We start from the raw sequence: 16,525 nt of genomic DNA, 5'->3' as shown, positions 1-16,525 counted from the left end.
ATTACACAATTTTGTTTCAACATAATACAGTTAAATATTTTGTCAAAATAAAATCCATCATCAAAAGATATATTGTTTAAAAAAAAAATTCAAAATGCCACATAACAGAAGATATTGCCGGCGCAACGATGAAATACTATTTTGGTTTCGCAATAATTTTGTATGTCAATATAATGGTATTTAAAATTTGAACTGACACTTTCTACATCTGATAAAAATAGATTACCAGCCTTGGACAGTACAAAACTTTCACTCATAGGTGATATTTTGAAATTTTTTGAATGGGCCTATATTTAAAATGAATAACATGATATTGAACTTACTTTTCTATGCCCACTCGATCTTTTGCAGTGCCCCCTAATTGCAAAAAATTTTAAAACGCCCCGCCAGAACTTCAAAACGCCCACAAAAGGGCGCTGGCGCCCAGGTTAAGAATCACTGATCTAGACCTACTTTATTTATACACTGGAATCTTTATGTACACACCTTATGTTATACGGGATACGTTCCACACAGTACCATGTAAAAAAACCTACTAAAAAAGAACTGTGCTGGATAGGTTATCTCGTGTAAAATGAACCCAGGATTTAAAAAAAAAAAAATGATTACCATATTTCATTTCTTAAATATAACATCAAATTACCTGAAAAATCCTAGCAAAGATAATTCACTATCACATATTATACTCCAAGTAAAAGAGAGATGTAGGGCATTCCAATAATGAATAAATGTAGTATACTATTACGCATTCTCAAAAACAAAAAAAATACGTGAGTTTTGGACCGTGTTATTTTGAAACTGTGTAAATTCCATAACATACCTGCACCTTTTTCATAAAAAAAAAAATCTTATTTTTTTTTAAATTACAAATAAATACATATTTGTCTTATCTGAAATCGAGAATTTTTTTTTCCTAGAATTTCCATTAGGTTTATACTAACGCTGCCGGCTCTTCTTTAAAAAGAAATTTACTTAATAGCCTGCATATTCCACAATTAAAAAGTAAACTAATGTGTCTATTTTGTATCATGTTATAATATCTTCTATTGGTACTTCAATGTAGGTCTGATTTCTAGTCAAATCCTCAGACAAACCCAATATTTGATTATGTCTTTAAACAGCTGTTGTTGACATTAGTCTATTTAGAAGCTATAAATACCAGTACTTACACTTGAAAAATAACTCATATCAAATTGCATTTTTTTAACCTTCAGACATATTTATTAGGTATTTACTTTAATTTTATGAGCACAAATGAAAATACATAAGTGAAAATTTATAGTTAGAAAATAGCCAGAGGTGGCTAATCCTACAGAAACATACCTACTTAATGTATTTAAATGACCTCCTTTCATTAAAAATAATAACGTTAATTTTTTAAATAATCTTAAAATATAATTCTATGCTTAAAATACTAATATTATTAATAATAAATCATTTACATTGTATTTGACTCACTATGAAAACCTGTGTAGAACCAAGTTTTATTAAATGCATAAATACCTAATTATTTGTGTCGTACCAAAAAGAACGTAATATTGTAACGGATGATGAGACAGGAAAACAAGGACATCTAGAATTATACGGAATAGAGAAACTTTGCATGCATCTAGAACAAGAACAACTTCTTCTTCGAGGTAGTGAAAATGACATTTGAGCGGAAACAAAAAGAATGACAAAATAGTATCTTATAAAATAAAATTTATAAAAAAACCCAAATACGTTTACGATTATGAAAAATTGACTATTTAATATTAAAATATGATATTTGAAATGGAAAGTATTTTGAGTTAGAAAAAAATAAATCAAAATGTGAATATAATTACTATCTTGACTAGAGGTTCTTTTCCTTTTTGCGAACGCAAGTTGAACATGTCGTATCAGAACGATAGAGGGTAAGATATTGTTTTTCTGTAAAATTAAGTGTTTAATTAAGGATCAAATCAAAATAAATTGTTATAAATCAATGCATTTTGACGTACCTATATTTTACATAGCTCTTAGATAAGTTTATTTGATATGTACTCTTTAAATGTTGAATGATTCTCACGTTTTACAATTGCCAACATGGCGTACATTCGTGATTAATTATTTTCATTCTTTTACACGTGTTTTAGTGTGGCTAAAATCCACGGACCTTTGGTTTTATTGTAAAACGATATTTTTTATCGTATTTTTAGTACCCTCTAGCCCCCGGCAACATGTACTGCGTTCCTTAGGTTTACGTTATTTCAATCGATGGTAATTTTTTGATACAAATATTTTCCCACGTTTTGGCAATCTAGGGTGTTCAGTTATTATTCGAATGCGATTTTAACAAAAACTTAAGATGTTTCGCATTATCCAAATAGCATCGCTTTGTCATGTAACTGATGCGTCATTGGCGCGTCTGCAATGTCAAGTCTAATAGCATTTTCTTTTCAGAACTGAATGGGATACGGAGCGGCCCAAGAATGGCCCCTCCGAGGAGAAAGAGCCGGCGTCCTACGAGGGGCCCCCCGGTATGGAGCCCGACGGAGTGATCGATACCAACTGGCATCAAGTTGTAGAAAACTTCGATGACATGATGCTGAACGACAGACTGTTGAGAGGAATCTACGCATATGGCTTCGAGAAACCGTCGGCTATTCAACAGAGGGCAATCATGCCTTGCGTGAAAGGACACGATGTCATCGCCCAAGCTCAGTCTGGTACAGGGAAAACTGCCACATTCTCAATATCCATCCTGCAACAGATAGATACTTCCCGACTGGAGTGCCAAGCTCTGATCATGGCTCCAACTCGCGAGTTGGTGCAACAAATTACTAAGGTGTGTAAAGTTCTTCCTTTGTCTCGTCACTGTGAATCTGTAACTGAATGTTGACAGACCTGTATTTCTCGTGGTGCATTCCTGTTCCGTGTTTAAATGTGTGTTGTATTCAATTTCGTTCATTCTAAAACCCACCATTCAATTTGTGGTATGTGAGTCTGTAATTTCAATGTGTCATTAGTCGGATGATTAAAATCGACAAGATTACATTGTTTGTGATAATCTAGTACGGGTGACTAATATTATAGCTAGTCCTACTGCAGTAACCTGAACATTTTATTAAATGTGATAAATTAACCGGTACCATATTAAAAAGAATCTGAATACTCGATTGTTTGGTTAGCAAAGTTTTTGCCGTACATACTTACCAATTTTATCGCAAATGATCAATTAAAATGTTGTAATTCCACTATCTTTAAGATATTTCATGTCTTTATATTTCGTAGTTCAAAAATGTTTAGTTTAAATAAATCTAACAAAAACAAGGGCATGATATTGTCAGTCTAATATTATTTCCTACGTTGCAACATTTTTGCGCGAGTCATTACGCAATTTCTGTGAATTTAACATCCATGAGTCATCCTTAGAACATCATTTCATTTCATTTTACATTGCCTTAAACATGAATTTAATTTGGACTTTTTGGCCGGGTTGTTGTCCCTCGAAAGTTTTGCTGATTCGCAAATCGGATGTTCGAGGTGCGAACCCCGTTCTTCAGTTTCTAATATTGCTTTATTTACAACGATCTGAAAATAGCCCCAAAATTTTAATATTTGGGTATTCACTGGAACTTCTCCATTAGGATATTTTCCACACAGCACTGTGTAAAAAAAGTATTCAAAATCAATTTGGGATTTTAAAAAAATAAATGGTTTTTCTTTTATTGTACCTTATTTTTTTCATAACATACTTGAAAATATCGTAACGAAGTTTATTCGCTATCATATATTATATGCCGAGTAAGTAAAACAGCAGATGTAGGGCATTCCAATAACAAATATTTTAATCTATTATAATTTTTTCTTTGCATCTCACAATAGATATACATAAGTTACAAATACAAAATACACCATTACAGGAACACCGTTGTTAAAGTGACATTAAAAAAAATTAACTGTGTTATTTCAAAACGAGGTTCCCGTGTATTGTAAGAATGCAAATATATTGTGTTTTAAAATACATACGAAATACAGAATGGCTAAAAAGATTTATGGTGCAAATGTTGATGGATACAGAAAGAGACGAAGAGCGATAAAGGCATGGCAAGACCAAATCCAACAAATACTTGAAAGTGGAAATGTCAAAAGTCAGAATAATCAGTCCCCGTGCATAAGATGAATGAATGTAGAGGAAGTGAAGTTTGTATGCAAAGACAAGAGTGTATGATGTTCTATCCTCTGCTACACCTACAGGGAACTACCTACTGCGTGATGATTAGTTTATATTCATGTAACTTTTTTTTAAGAACAACCGTATGTACTATAAATATCCAGAAGTTTTTATATACCTACTAAATAATATCAATTCAGTACACTAATTTGTTTCGGACACTTTCTTTTTTTTAAAAATTATTTTCTTTCAAAATTTGTAGAAATCATACTAAGCCAAAGTAGTCTATTATTCAGTACATTAAGTGCTATGACACAAAAACAAATATTTTAATATTATGACACCGCAAGCGGTCATAATATGTAAATCACTCCAAATATGATTTAATATAAATTCCAAAAAGAAACAAACCACCATGCGGTTTCTTTGTAGAGGTAGGCACAGAGGTTAGAATGCCATACCTCTGTCTTTGCAAACGCACCTTGCTTCCTCTACATTTTGTACATCTTCTCATTCAAAATTTCAATTTCATTTACGAATAATTATTTTGTTCACCATGTTGTTTGTTTTTATTAGGTGAATTTAATTTGAATTAAGTTGAGATGTATAAAATGTCACCTTGTTTGACAATTTATCCTGTAATAATGGGCATGATAGTAAGTTATATTAGTTCAAATCTACTGAAGTGATCACTTAAACCAAACGACAGCTCATATTTATTTATTTAATCCAATATAAAATACAAATACATAGTTAACAAAAATGTTTATGCAATAGGTACGGTACATTCAATATATTTTTACTTTTATTTATGGATGTAGCCACTCCACTGGCCCACAGGCACGTTCCGGAGTGTCAGTGTATTATTTATTTTATACATAATTGTACATACTTTCACATCAATTGTGTAAAAATTCAAAAGAAATAAAAAAAATAAAACATACCTACATCAAAAAAACGAAAAAGGATTTTCAAGAAACTAAAATTATATTCTTATATATGAAACATATTCCTCAGCTTCCTGTCTAGTCTTTTTAACAATCCATTTATGGACTCTAGCTCTGAAAATATGGTTTTTCATTTTGTTCACCAATATGTCCTTGCTTAAAAAGTTTTATAGCTTAGGGGCCAGAAAAGTATAATGCTTCGGTCCGTAATTTGTTTTTTTCTTTGGGAGCAGAAGTATTGTCTTTTGTCTTTGCTTAGTGTCGTAAATTTGTTGTCCGTCATTATGTCTGTCAGGATTTTGATGGAAATGTCTTAAAATTGTCTTTATGTATATTTGTCTTATGTCTAGTACTGGAAATTCTATAAAAAGTCTGTCTGTAGAGTATTGGTAAGGCTTTTTGTTGGCTACTCTTAGTAAGGCTTTTTGTGCTTTCAACAATGGCTCTTATATGCCCATTAACTTCTCCGCCTCTGTTGAAATATTTGACAACGTATAATTTTTATATCTACAAATTACCATCATATAATGTAACTTATATTACGTTAATTAATATTCTACATATTATCATAAATCTTTTCTTCATTATTTACAATCTTCTGTGTTCTTTTAATACCTTATATAAAAAATATTTTCTGTATTGATGCATTATGCAATTCGTATATATGTATAATATTATAAAAGATAATTTTATTTTTAATATTAAGAGATAATTTCATTTTTAATATTACGTTAATTAATATTCTACATATTATCATAAATCTTTTCTTCATTATTTACAATCTTCTGTATTGATGCATTATGCAATTTGTATATATGTATAATATTATAAAAGATAATTTTATTTTTAATATTAAGAGACAGTTCGTAATACAAGTTCGTAATACAAGCAGACAGAACCGAAGGGCATGTATGACAAGATGTATGAATGTGGAAGAGGTTAGGATTGTATGCCAGGATAGACGTGTGTGGCGGTCCATTCTCTCTGCCTACCCCTACGGGGAAATGGCGTGATGGTAGTAGTAGTCGTAATACAATTTAGACTGTGATTAATACTCCCGTGTTGTTTGCAGGTAGTACTGGCTCTTGGTGATTACATGGACGTGCAGTGCCACGCCTGTATTGGAGGAACCAACGTTCGCGAGGACATGAGGATCCTAGAGATGGGTGTGCATGTAGTGGTGGGTACTCCCGGCCGCGTGTTCGACATGATGTCACGCCGAGCTCTCCGTCCCGGAACAATCAAGATGTTTGTTCTGGATGAGGCTGATGAAATGCTTTCCCGAGGGTATGATTTCTCACTATCTCTATGTTAACGAAATTACAGGGAAATTGCAATATTTGCATCCAATATTTAGATTCCGCTGTCAGTGTAGTATTTGTTACTTGACCAGTATTAATATTAGATGAACATTTTTTTACCATTTAGTAGACATTAGAAAGTCTCATGCTGTTATTATTATTTTTTTGCTTAGCTGTTAGATTTAGTAAAAATGTGTTCTGGTTTTTTCCATTTGGAATATATTTTTTGGTGAAAATTTTCCTATTACAAAATGGAAATCATGTTGTGGTAGAGCGGGGTTCAAAACTCGGACCTCTGATCCGTGAGTACGAAAACACTAGCGAACTGCTTGAACGAGATTGGGGTTTATCAGTATAGAAATAGCTGCCAAAATGTAAAAATAAATTATCCTCAATTTTTGTTATCTACCTTTACCCGCAGCTAATATTGCAACAGGCACTCGAGTGCGAGGGAAAAGTTGTTACACCATTAATTTGCATTCATTTAACTTATTCATACTTAATTACCTATAAATTATATTGTACTAACATTTTTAGTTATTTATTATTTTCCCTATTTTTCCTCCTAAAATTTTTTTATTTTTAATAACGACCAGTACTAGCTTTCTGGTCGAAGTTTGTAACAACTAAACAATGTACTAATGGGTTGTCAAGTTGTGCTTAGTTATTTCAATAAAAGTTAAAAAAATAAATTTAAAACCCCAGTAGGCGAATCAAACATGAATTTTATTGTATCTACTGTAATATTCCAGATTTAAGGATCAAATTCACGATGTTTTCAAGATGCTGCCACCCAATGTCCAGGTTATCCTACTCTCCGCTACTATGCCTGATGAGGTTATGGCAGTATCAAAATGTTTCATGAGGAACCCTGTGTCTATTCTTGTAAAGAAAGATGAGGTAACTGAACTTCTTTTCTTTTGAATGCCCCATTGTTATGACTTTGTTTAAAGTTAAAAGATACCTTGAGTACAGTGTTAATTAATTTAGATCACCAACAATTCAATGATAATCGATAAATTCTCTCATATTATATAAAAATATGAAACATTTTATGGCTAACTTTCTTTATAAATACAGTAAAACCTCATTTTTACATTCCTCAATTTTACATTTTCCCACTTTTTACACTGAAATATTTAGGTCCCTTTTTTCCCATACATTCTCATTCAAATATTCCCCCCAATGAACACTTTTTACGTTTTTCATAACCGCACCCCGGTTTTATGTTGAAAAATTTTAAAAACTTACTCCATCTGTCGAAAAACAGCTAGCCGCGCGCCGCCGCGTGAGAATAAAATCGAGGTAAATAAAAAAATGGTGAATTATTATCTCAAACTAAATTTAAAGATGGTGCAGTGCAATTGATCATTTTGTTTAAGTGTCTAATTTTGATATTTTACTAAATAGTGATATTTAGTTGACGCATGTTTAGGCAGAATAAAGTCTTTACATCAATAAATTACGACGCATAAAGTTTAAAAATTTGGCAATAGAAATATTATTTGAAGTTATAAACATAATGTGAAAAGAAGATAGTTTAAACAGTTATTATAAAAGTGTGAAACAGTTTTGCCGCGATGTAAATGACAGTTGAAATTTTGTGGTGCCATACTACAAAAAGTGATGCCATATAAATAAAATTTCCTAATATTTAGGTAAAAAATCGTTGTATGCATTGTATACAAATTCTTTTTTTTTTTAAATTCAATAATAAATAACACATTGTAGTATTGCTTGAAAAAATACAAAATATTTTAACTAAATCATTAATAAATATGAATAATCCCCAATGATGACGGTTCTTGCAATTTTACTGGAGTATATTTAGTAAAGTACAATAATTATATTTTTATGTAATTTCATTTTTTCCATACATTTTTAATTTCCTCACTTTAGAGTTTTCCTCAGTTTTACACTTTTTGTTGTTGCTCCCTTGAAAAACATAAAACAGGGGTTTTACTGTATGTAAATAAACTGTCACTGTTATTTTTATTTCAATTATTATTACATGCTTTCAGCTTTTTTCCCGAGTATATGACTTATCTAATTCTTTTTTGCTAAATATATTTACTCCTTTTAAACTTGATAATATTTCAGTTAACTTTGGATGGTATCAAACAATTTTACGTATCGGTGGAAAGAGAAGATTGGAAGCTGGAAACCCTTATTGATCTGTACGATACTCTTTCAATTACCCAGGCTGTAATTTTCTGCAACACTCGTCGCAAGGTAAAATTATAGTGCTAATTTTAATTCAATGTCTTACTTCATTATCACTTAATTACAGTCAAGAATAATAAATCATTTACACGTTAATAATGAAAATGAGAAATATTCCATGTTGCCTTTACCACTTGCCCATCCCTTAGATGTGGGATATGAAGATCTGCCAGCTAAATCGAAGAAAATGACTTTTCCAGGTAGACTGGCTGACACAGAGCATGCAAGACAAGGACTTCACAGTGTCCAGTATGCACGGAGACATGGACCAGAAAGAAAGAGATACAATTATGAAGCAGTTCCGCACTGGTTCCTCTCGTGTCCTCATTACTACTGACCTGTTGGCCAGAGGTATTGACGTACAGCAAGTGTCTTTGGTCATTAATTTTGACTTACCTTCAAACCGTGAAAACTATATCCACAGGTAAATTTGTCACAGTACATTTTTTAAATTTGAAACTGGAAAGAATGAATATCTAAATAAGTTGTACGCTTTTAGGATTGGACGTGGTGGTCGTTTTGGCCGTAAAGGTGTTGCCATCAACTTTGTAACGCTGGAAGACAGGCGTTCCCTAAAGGATATCGAGGACTATTACAATACCCACATCGACGAAATGCCACAAGATGTCGCCAACCTGCTGTAGTGCACTCACTGCACTGCACACGCATGCTGTGAGTATTCTGGGATGTGATACACTTTGTTTTCTTAGCGCAGGCGGCGCCCTTCATTACCCGGTTCTATTTATCTAACATTTTACTATAAGATTCATTTATACATCTTAGTTAAAGCGATTATAAATATTAATTTAAGTTATTATAGTGTTTTGATATTTTTTGATCAAATGTTTTTAATAGTCGCAATTGGAAATGTAATCATTTTGCAGATTTGTATTGATAAACAATTAAAAGTTGACAAAAATAAATATTGATCCCTCGTATAGCAGATTTGCAAGCCCGGTCTGTGTGCTGCCTGCTGACCATGTGGATCAAATATTATTTGTATTTTTATAACTGGATTGAGAAAGGGGGAGTGGGAGAGCGCGTGATCTCTTCCCGGAATCCATCCGGATTCCGGAAAGGCTTTATTTAATGGGAATATAATAGAAAATAATAATTGTAACCTCTTATATCTATTGTTTTGTAATACCTTCAATATTAATAAAGTATCTTAAAAGAAACCCCTCTTTTTACTTGCACTCGCTCTAACATTCCTTCCTACACACGCTAGTTACTGTAAGTTAAGTACTTCCGTTTCCTGTTACAGAATGACCGGACACACGGCAGGATACATCTTTATTGGATTGTATTGTAAACTTTATACTACACCCCTTTATATCCTATTGAAAACCTTATAGGATTCCGGTTGAGCTTAACACTATTTTTTTATAGTTATATTTGTGTATGTATGTAATTATATTTGTGTTTCAATACATGTTATATTTTTGCATACATACATACCAATATACATGTATCAAGTTTGCTTCGATGCACAATAAAGTATGTAAATTACATCCTCATTTTTCTTTTATTGCTACTAATCTCAGAAATGCACATTTTTATGAAAAACCTAATTTCACTCTTAATTACGAAATACCACACCTCTTCAGTCTACATGTGTGAATATGTACACATTCTGCAGAATGTATAGTAAAAAAGTACAGTACATTATGCAAAAACCAGTGGCCAAATCCATTCATTAAGAATTTTTATCTCAAAGAAGAGCAGAAAATGGTAAACTCTGCAATCGATTTTTACGCTGGCAACATGAAATCATCAATGGATTGGATTAGAATTGATTATAACAAGGTCATAATGTTCTATTTAAGTACTACTGTTTTTCAAATATTTCCATGAGAGTAAAGCGTAAGAACACCAAGTGCCCTCAATTAATTTGTACTCTTTGTTTTGACTGACTCTTAAGATAGTTTTAGTCCCCTTAATAAGGGTTTAATTATTATTGATAGAAAGGTGGCAGGTCCAGAAGCTGTACACATCGCGGCATTGGTGCGAAGCTCTAGTAAAATTAAGGTAATGTAAATACAAGCTTTCGGAATGAGCTTTATTTTATAAGGTAAATCAACAGCAATAAAAAAAGATACAGAAAGTTTAAAATTATAATTAATATTATTGCAATGTTTTTCTACTAATTACTTTCACAACATGCATTATTTTTCTCGGTAGGTTCATAGAATATGAGAGCACTAGAATCGAAAACATAACGCTCGAGTTTGATTAGAGACCTTAGAATGATTATAATGTATATAAACCAAATCAACAGAGATTGTGAGCATTTTAGTGAAGGAAATGTAGAGGTCTAGGAGTTTACAGGGCTGATGATCTGTAATTGCCTGGTTTAAATGGACACTACGCTCTGACATTCACCATTTTGCCTGTTTGGCCATGTGTGTTTCCCCATTTCTTCCATCTGTTGATTTTAGTGAAGCTAAAGAGCTGAAACATTTATAGTTGTAAAGAGATTCATTTGATTTAATTATTTCACATACTAGGCAACGCCTGAAAATGATTTTCCAATTTTTAAGAACTAAAGAAATATGGATGTTCAAACATAGGCAAAATGGGGAATGTGGCCGTATGCTCAGTGGCCGCTTAAACCAGCCAATAGCAGGTCATAAGCCATGTAAATGCCTGGACTTCCACATTTCCTTCACTAAAATGTTCTCAATCTCTTCCTGTAATTTGTGATTTTTTTATGTACATTTTATATGTAACTAGCGGACCTGACCGACGTCGTCCTGCCCAAACGTTGGCTTGCCTACTATTACCTTGAAAAAGACTATTGATAAGTATTATACCTAGGTACTTGTTTATAATTGAATTCCAGTATTAAAAATTATTAATACTCAAATATTGAATTTAATTAGGTACCTAGGTACTTATTTATCATTAAATTTTCAAAACATAATATAATTCATTTTCAAATAGATAATTCTTTTTGCAAACTTCAAACTCGGCTCTTCTCACCAACAGGGGTGCACTTTATTCATGAATGCGATTTTCAAAAATGTATTCAATGTCAGTTAATAATATTTTAGTGTTACCAACAATCTATTAAAAAGAAATAAATGGGAAGAAATTATAAGGAATGTAAGGGAAGAATTTGGTTGGGATCCATAAAAAGCGGATTTTGTTTGTAAACACAAAAAAACAACATCCTTCCATTTATTTGTAAATGCATTCTCCTCGAATGCAACCCTGTAGATCGATGAACAAAAAAATAATGCTCCTAATTTATTTTTACATATCAGATTGAAGATTTTAATATCTACGAACACATTTAGCGCAAAGAACGCATGAACACATAGAGACAATCAGTGGTAATGCATTGAAGATGTTAGGATTTGTTCTGCGTACTGCCAGGGTTTTCGAAAATACCCGCGTACTGAGAACTCTTTACAACTCCCCTGTGCGAAGTAGACTCGAGAGTGGCTCGATGATTTGGGGGCCACATGAACTGAAGTACTCTCTTATGATAGAGAAAATCCAAAAGAAGTTTCTGAGATATCTCTACATGAGAGAGTGCGGGTATTGTCCTTGGCTCTACCCGACCGAGTTTCTCCAGGGTATGTTTGGCTACAACAGTTTAGAGACTAGAAGGAATGTGTATTTGACTACACATTTTTATCGATTGTTGCGCGGTATGATCGATAATTCTGAAATTATGATGAGCATTGGTTTTTATGTTCCTGATAATTACCTAAGACAGCGTCAGCATAGATTGTTTCATATTCCGATATTCAGGACCAACCTGCCTATGGTTATGCCTGTTGGAAGGGCTACCGCTATGCTGAACAACATCGCTCTGGATATTGATCTGTTCCATGTATCCGAAGGGGTTTTCCGGAGCAGGATTCTTCGACTACTTTGACATGAGTCTCTTTCGTGTATTTTTTTTTCTTTTTTATAATATGTACGTATTGAATATATTTTTGTAATGTATATGTTATATTTAAAATAAATAAATTGAATTGAAAAATTGAATTTCTCTGAAAACCGCAAGTAAATCGGTTAAGCCATTTAAGAGTTCAGTTGACAACACACGTACAGAAGAATTACATATATAAAGAAGATACTAACTTCACAAATACATAATCATAACATAAATTAATAGTCTTGTATGGAGATATTAAAAATTATAATACTGGAGGGGAGATGAATTAATTCATACAGTTCAAGCTTGGCAAAAAAAAAAACAAAAACATTTCAGAGTTCCTTTCTAGGATTGCAGTACATTTTTCAGGATTTTGATCTTTTGTATAAATATAAAAGGCAATGTTTGTATGTGTGTTCTCGATAGACTAAAAAACTACTGGACCGATTTATGTGTGTTTTTTGCGAAATGATGAGCTTTGCGCTAGGCATGTTCATAGCTCTTAATATCTTAAACTTAATTAGTAGAAAAAAGTTAGGAGCGTAAATGTTCTATTCATCTGTCTCCGGGGTTGCATTCGATGAGAATCCATATACTAAAAAATTGGGAGGATGTTATTTTTTAGTTAATATATTTAGCAGACTTCTTATATACATGTTATTGAATTAGAATAAAAATTATTATTTTACATTAAAAGTTATTTATAGATTGAAATTATCTCATTTGGCTCAAAAGTTATTTCTTGGGAATCGCACAATCACAAAATCTTGTTTCTTGAACATTGCATTCAATATGACTCCTGTGGTTTATCCTTTAAGGCACATATATAATTAAATCCTAATTGAATCAAACCTAGACCTTCTTCATAATAGCATATGCGCAAACCACTGCACAACGAAGTGTATATAAATTAATAGTTTCAATTCCTTCAAAATAATATAAATTTTTATAAAACTGGTAACTAGTGTACGAAACTAAATAATAACAGATTATATATATATATATTTATAATGTTTTATACCATTGGCGGACGAGTGCAACAAGCAATTCCCAAATTTATTTACCTTTTAGAGGATTATGACGTTAGCAGCAATATTGTAAGAATTTTATGACCTGAATTAAGAACAATGACATATCGTTGTTTAGCGGTCTAAGGGTTAACTGTCATTTAACACATTTTTAAAAATCGTGTTCCTACATTAAGTGCTTCCATGTTGGTAAAAAGAGCAGAGCTTGACATTTGCAAAAACAATTCTATATTTGAATATTCATTATTTTTAGTTTTGGAATTCAATCATAAACCTAGGTTCACAACACAAAATCCTAGGTGACTACTCACAAATTAAAAGTTACATCTTTTTTACATTTATCTGAACGCTTTAATGACAGGATCAGGCATTTTGATTTAGAATTAAATGTCTTCGGGCGCTCGGTATACAAATATAACATTTATTGCAAATGCAGATCGTACGGATACAGAAAATTTTATTCTTTTGTCTAAAAAAATAACAAAATTGGTTAAGTTTTGAGGTGCGAAAAACGGGACAGCGAAATGTCGATTTTGTCTATTCCAACAAAAGGTCTGACATGCAGTTGCCTTTTTCGCACAGTATCAGGGAGGCATCTGCAAGGCAGTGACAGGAAAACAATGATCAAATGCCTATTTATCAAAATTCCCTGTCATCACATATCCTCACAATTTATGTAATCCGAAACACTAAAATAATAATGCACTTGTACAATTTTAACTAAATACAATAATTAATGGATTGTGTTTATTCAATATATATATATATGAGCATGTTTTCAAATCTAGCAATAGCAAGGTGTTGCCGGGTTCAGCTTGTAAAAAGAATGGAGAAATCCTACACTATATTATGCCCCGTTATTGCTAAGCCAGACCGGAAAGTGAACCGTGTTCTTTATTGAAGGTCCAGCACTAAGCTAACAGATACCAGGATAGGTACGTTTTTTTTTAATACCGCGCCAAAAAGGTGCAGTGCATTCACTTGTAGTCTTTAGCCGATACATATTATTGATATTGCGTACTGTGTAAGTATCATCTTATCTATCATTCATGAAAATATCTGAGCAATAACAAATGACAGAAAAACAAATGGCTAAGTGATTTAAAAAAAAATTCTAAGTGAAAAAAAAACTATTTGAATTTGGAATTTCTTCACAAACGAAAGTAAGCCATGTTCAAACGGGCCAAACAAATACAAACAAACCATCAAGTCCTTTCTCTGTAGGGGTAGACAGAGATGCCATATCACTCCCATACAGACCTCGCGTCCTCTACATTCATACAACTTCTCATTCACGCGCGCCGATTATTCTGAGTTGATATGTCCATCTTCAAGTATTTGGTCGTATCATGTCTTTCTCGGTCTTCCCTGTTTTCTGCAACCATCAACATTCACATCGTAAATCGTTTCAGATGTTCTTTCGGCGTCTATTCGTTCTACATGTCCAAACAAATGCAGCACTGCTATATTGACTTCTTCAATAATGCTAGTTTAAGCCTCACATATGCACGAATCTTGACATTTGTGCTATCATACATTGTTTTACCAATTATTCACCTGAGAGATCGCATTTCAATAACATGCAGCCTGCTTTCATCACTTTTTTTCCAATTCCATACTTTGCTCCTATACATAAGGGTCGGCACCGGAGCTCCTTTGTGAACTGCTAGTTTTGCCTCCAGCGACAAACATTTGTTTGCCAAGGTAGATTTAAGTGCATCGTTCACGCTGTTCTAGGCACACACCCTCCTTTCAATATCTTTCTCAGTCTTTCCATCCCTAGTAAACATACTTCCAATATATACTTATTCTCCATTCACACTGATCTCACGTTTAGTTATACTTTCATCCCTTTCAAAAACCATTACTTTCTATTTATCAAAATTCATTAGCCACTCGCTTTTCTTGATCGTAGACTTTTGTTACACAGAATTGCTGGTTTTCTTTGTCGCCAGCAAGAAGCACGGCATCATCAGCCTACAAAATACAATTAACGGCAAAATCACCTATTTTTGCTCCCAATCTTAAATCTTTCCGTTCTTTTGTACAGTTAGCGATGGTGACACTAAACACGCCTGTTTGACTCCTTTAGGAATGTCAAACCACGACATGAAAGACCCATTTACCCTCACTCTCTATACTCTGATAAAACATTTTACAATTTTCTCTATCAAACGCTTTTTGCAGATCGACAATCACCTTTGACATCGCTTTTGGTGTATAGCCACAAATTTTTCATGTCATATATCGCAGAGCAAATATTTGATCCATACATCCTCTTTCATTCATAAAGTCACCTTTTATATCCCTCACTCTATCTTTAGTCACTTTTCTTACTCTCAATCAGTATACCATAAATTTTGCCAATTCAGTTTATAAAAATGGAATTTCATAGGTAAGCACCTAATATATTATTTATACCACCGTTTTCTGCCTCATGATCTAATTAGTCAGCGAATTTTCTGACATGGTTGACATGAAATATTTTTTAAAAGAGGTGTTTCTACATTGGAATATTTCATAGTTAGTGGATTGGTACTTGAAGTGTAAGACTGATCATTTTATCTTCATGTAGCATAAAATATCAAGATACCCTGTGGTTGGTGTACCAATGCAGTGTCCTATGCGCCATTAGGTACGGATAGGGAATGATGGTAACGATTTTAAATAAAAAAATTAAATTGAATAAAATGCTTCTGTCATAATTATAATTCTCACCGCATTCATTAAAAACATAAACGTAAAAATACATAGGTAATCTAACTTACTTTAATAATATAAGAAATTTATGAACATCTTATTCTCAATAGTTTTATCTTACATTAAATATTACTACTAGTTTAAAATTCAGGTTAATTTGTGAAAATTCTTAGCGGAAGTTAAAACTCTATGAAATTCAAAGACAATATTTTATTTATTTTCATGTATTGGAGTGCCCACGTTGCTCGATAGTAATTTATTATAGAAATAAAAACTATAGTCCTTGTATCATGTAACAC

The 16,525-nt window shown here is 32.6% G+C and overlaps 1 protein-coding gene and 1 long non-coding RNA gene across 3 annotated transcripts; one reads left to right on the top strand and one right to left on the bottom strand.

The window, feature by feature from the left end:
- Window positions 1–1,843: 1,843 nt before the first annotated feature.
- On the top strand, window positions 1,844–10,126 carry eIF4A (eukaryotic translation initiation factor 4A). Of its 2 annotated transcripts, none has more exons than XM_088228641.1 (8): window positions 1,844–1,895; window positions 2,425–2,809; window positions 6,158–6,372; window positions 7,139–7,286; window positions 8,487–8,618; window positions 8,810–9,033; window positions 9,109–9,281; window positions 9,874–10,126. In XM_088228641.1, exons 1-7 carry the CDS (start codon window positions 1,873–1,875, stop codon window positions 9,251–9,253), a joined length of 1,272 nt encoding a protein of 423 aa, XP_088084767.1. In that variant the 5' UTR covers window positions 1,844–1,872; the 3' UTR covers window positions 9,254–9,281; window positions 9,874–10,126. The 2 variants fall into 2 exon arrangements, with proteins under 2 accessions (XP_088084767.1, XP_088084768.1); XM_088228642.1 differs by lacking the exon at window positions 9,874–10,126 and adding an exon at window positions 9,494–9,787.
- A 528-nt stretch (window positions 10,127–10,654) lies between these two features.
- LOC148280291 (uncharacterized) lies at window positions 10,655–16,417 on the bottom strand. Its single transcript, XR_015822656.1, has 2 exons — window positions 16,295–16,417; window positions 10,655–11,060 (listed from the first exon to the last, which is right to left on the bottom strand). It is a non-coding gene; the product is annotated as an uncharacterized LOC148280291 (long non-coding RNA).
- Window positions 16,418–16,525: the final 108 nt, after the last annotated feature.

Source organism: Micrasema longulum, unplaced genomic scaffold (assembly GCF_059751315.1).
Source record: "Micrasema longulum isolate JH-2025_06_02 unplaced genomic scaffold, ASM5975131v1 h1tg000597l, whole genome shotgun sequence".
In the NCBI taxonomy this organism is placed as follows: domain Eukaryota; kingdom Metazoa; phylum Arthropoda; class Insecta; order Trichoptera; family Brachycentridae; genus Micrasema; species Micrasema longulum.
The sequence above is the reverse complement of the archived record's forward strand: the minus strand, read 5'-3'. Positions and strand labels throughout refer to the sequence as shown.

Bases quoted from the DNA above. Each gene is read 5' to 3' on its own strand.
- eIF4A (XM_088228641.1), top strand. From the start codon at position 1,873: ATGTCGTATCAGAACGATAGAGG. The intron at 7,287-8,486 runs GTAACTGAACTT...ATAATATTTCAG, and splicing joins TTCTTGTAAAGAAAGATGAG to TTAACTTTGGATGGTATCAA. The intron at 8,619-8,809 runs GTAAAATTATAG...TGACTTTTCCAG, and splicing joins TCTGCAACACTCGTCGCAAG to GTAGACTGGCTGACACAGAG.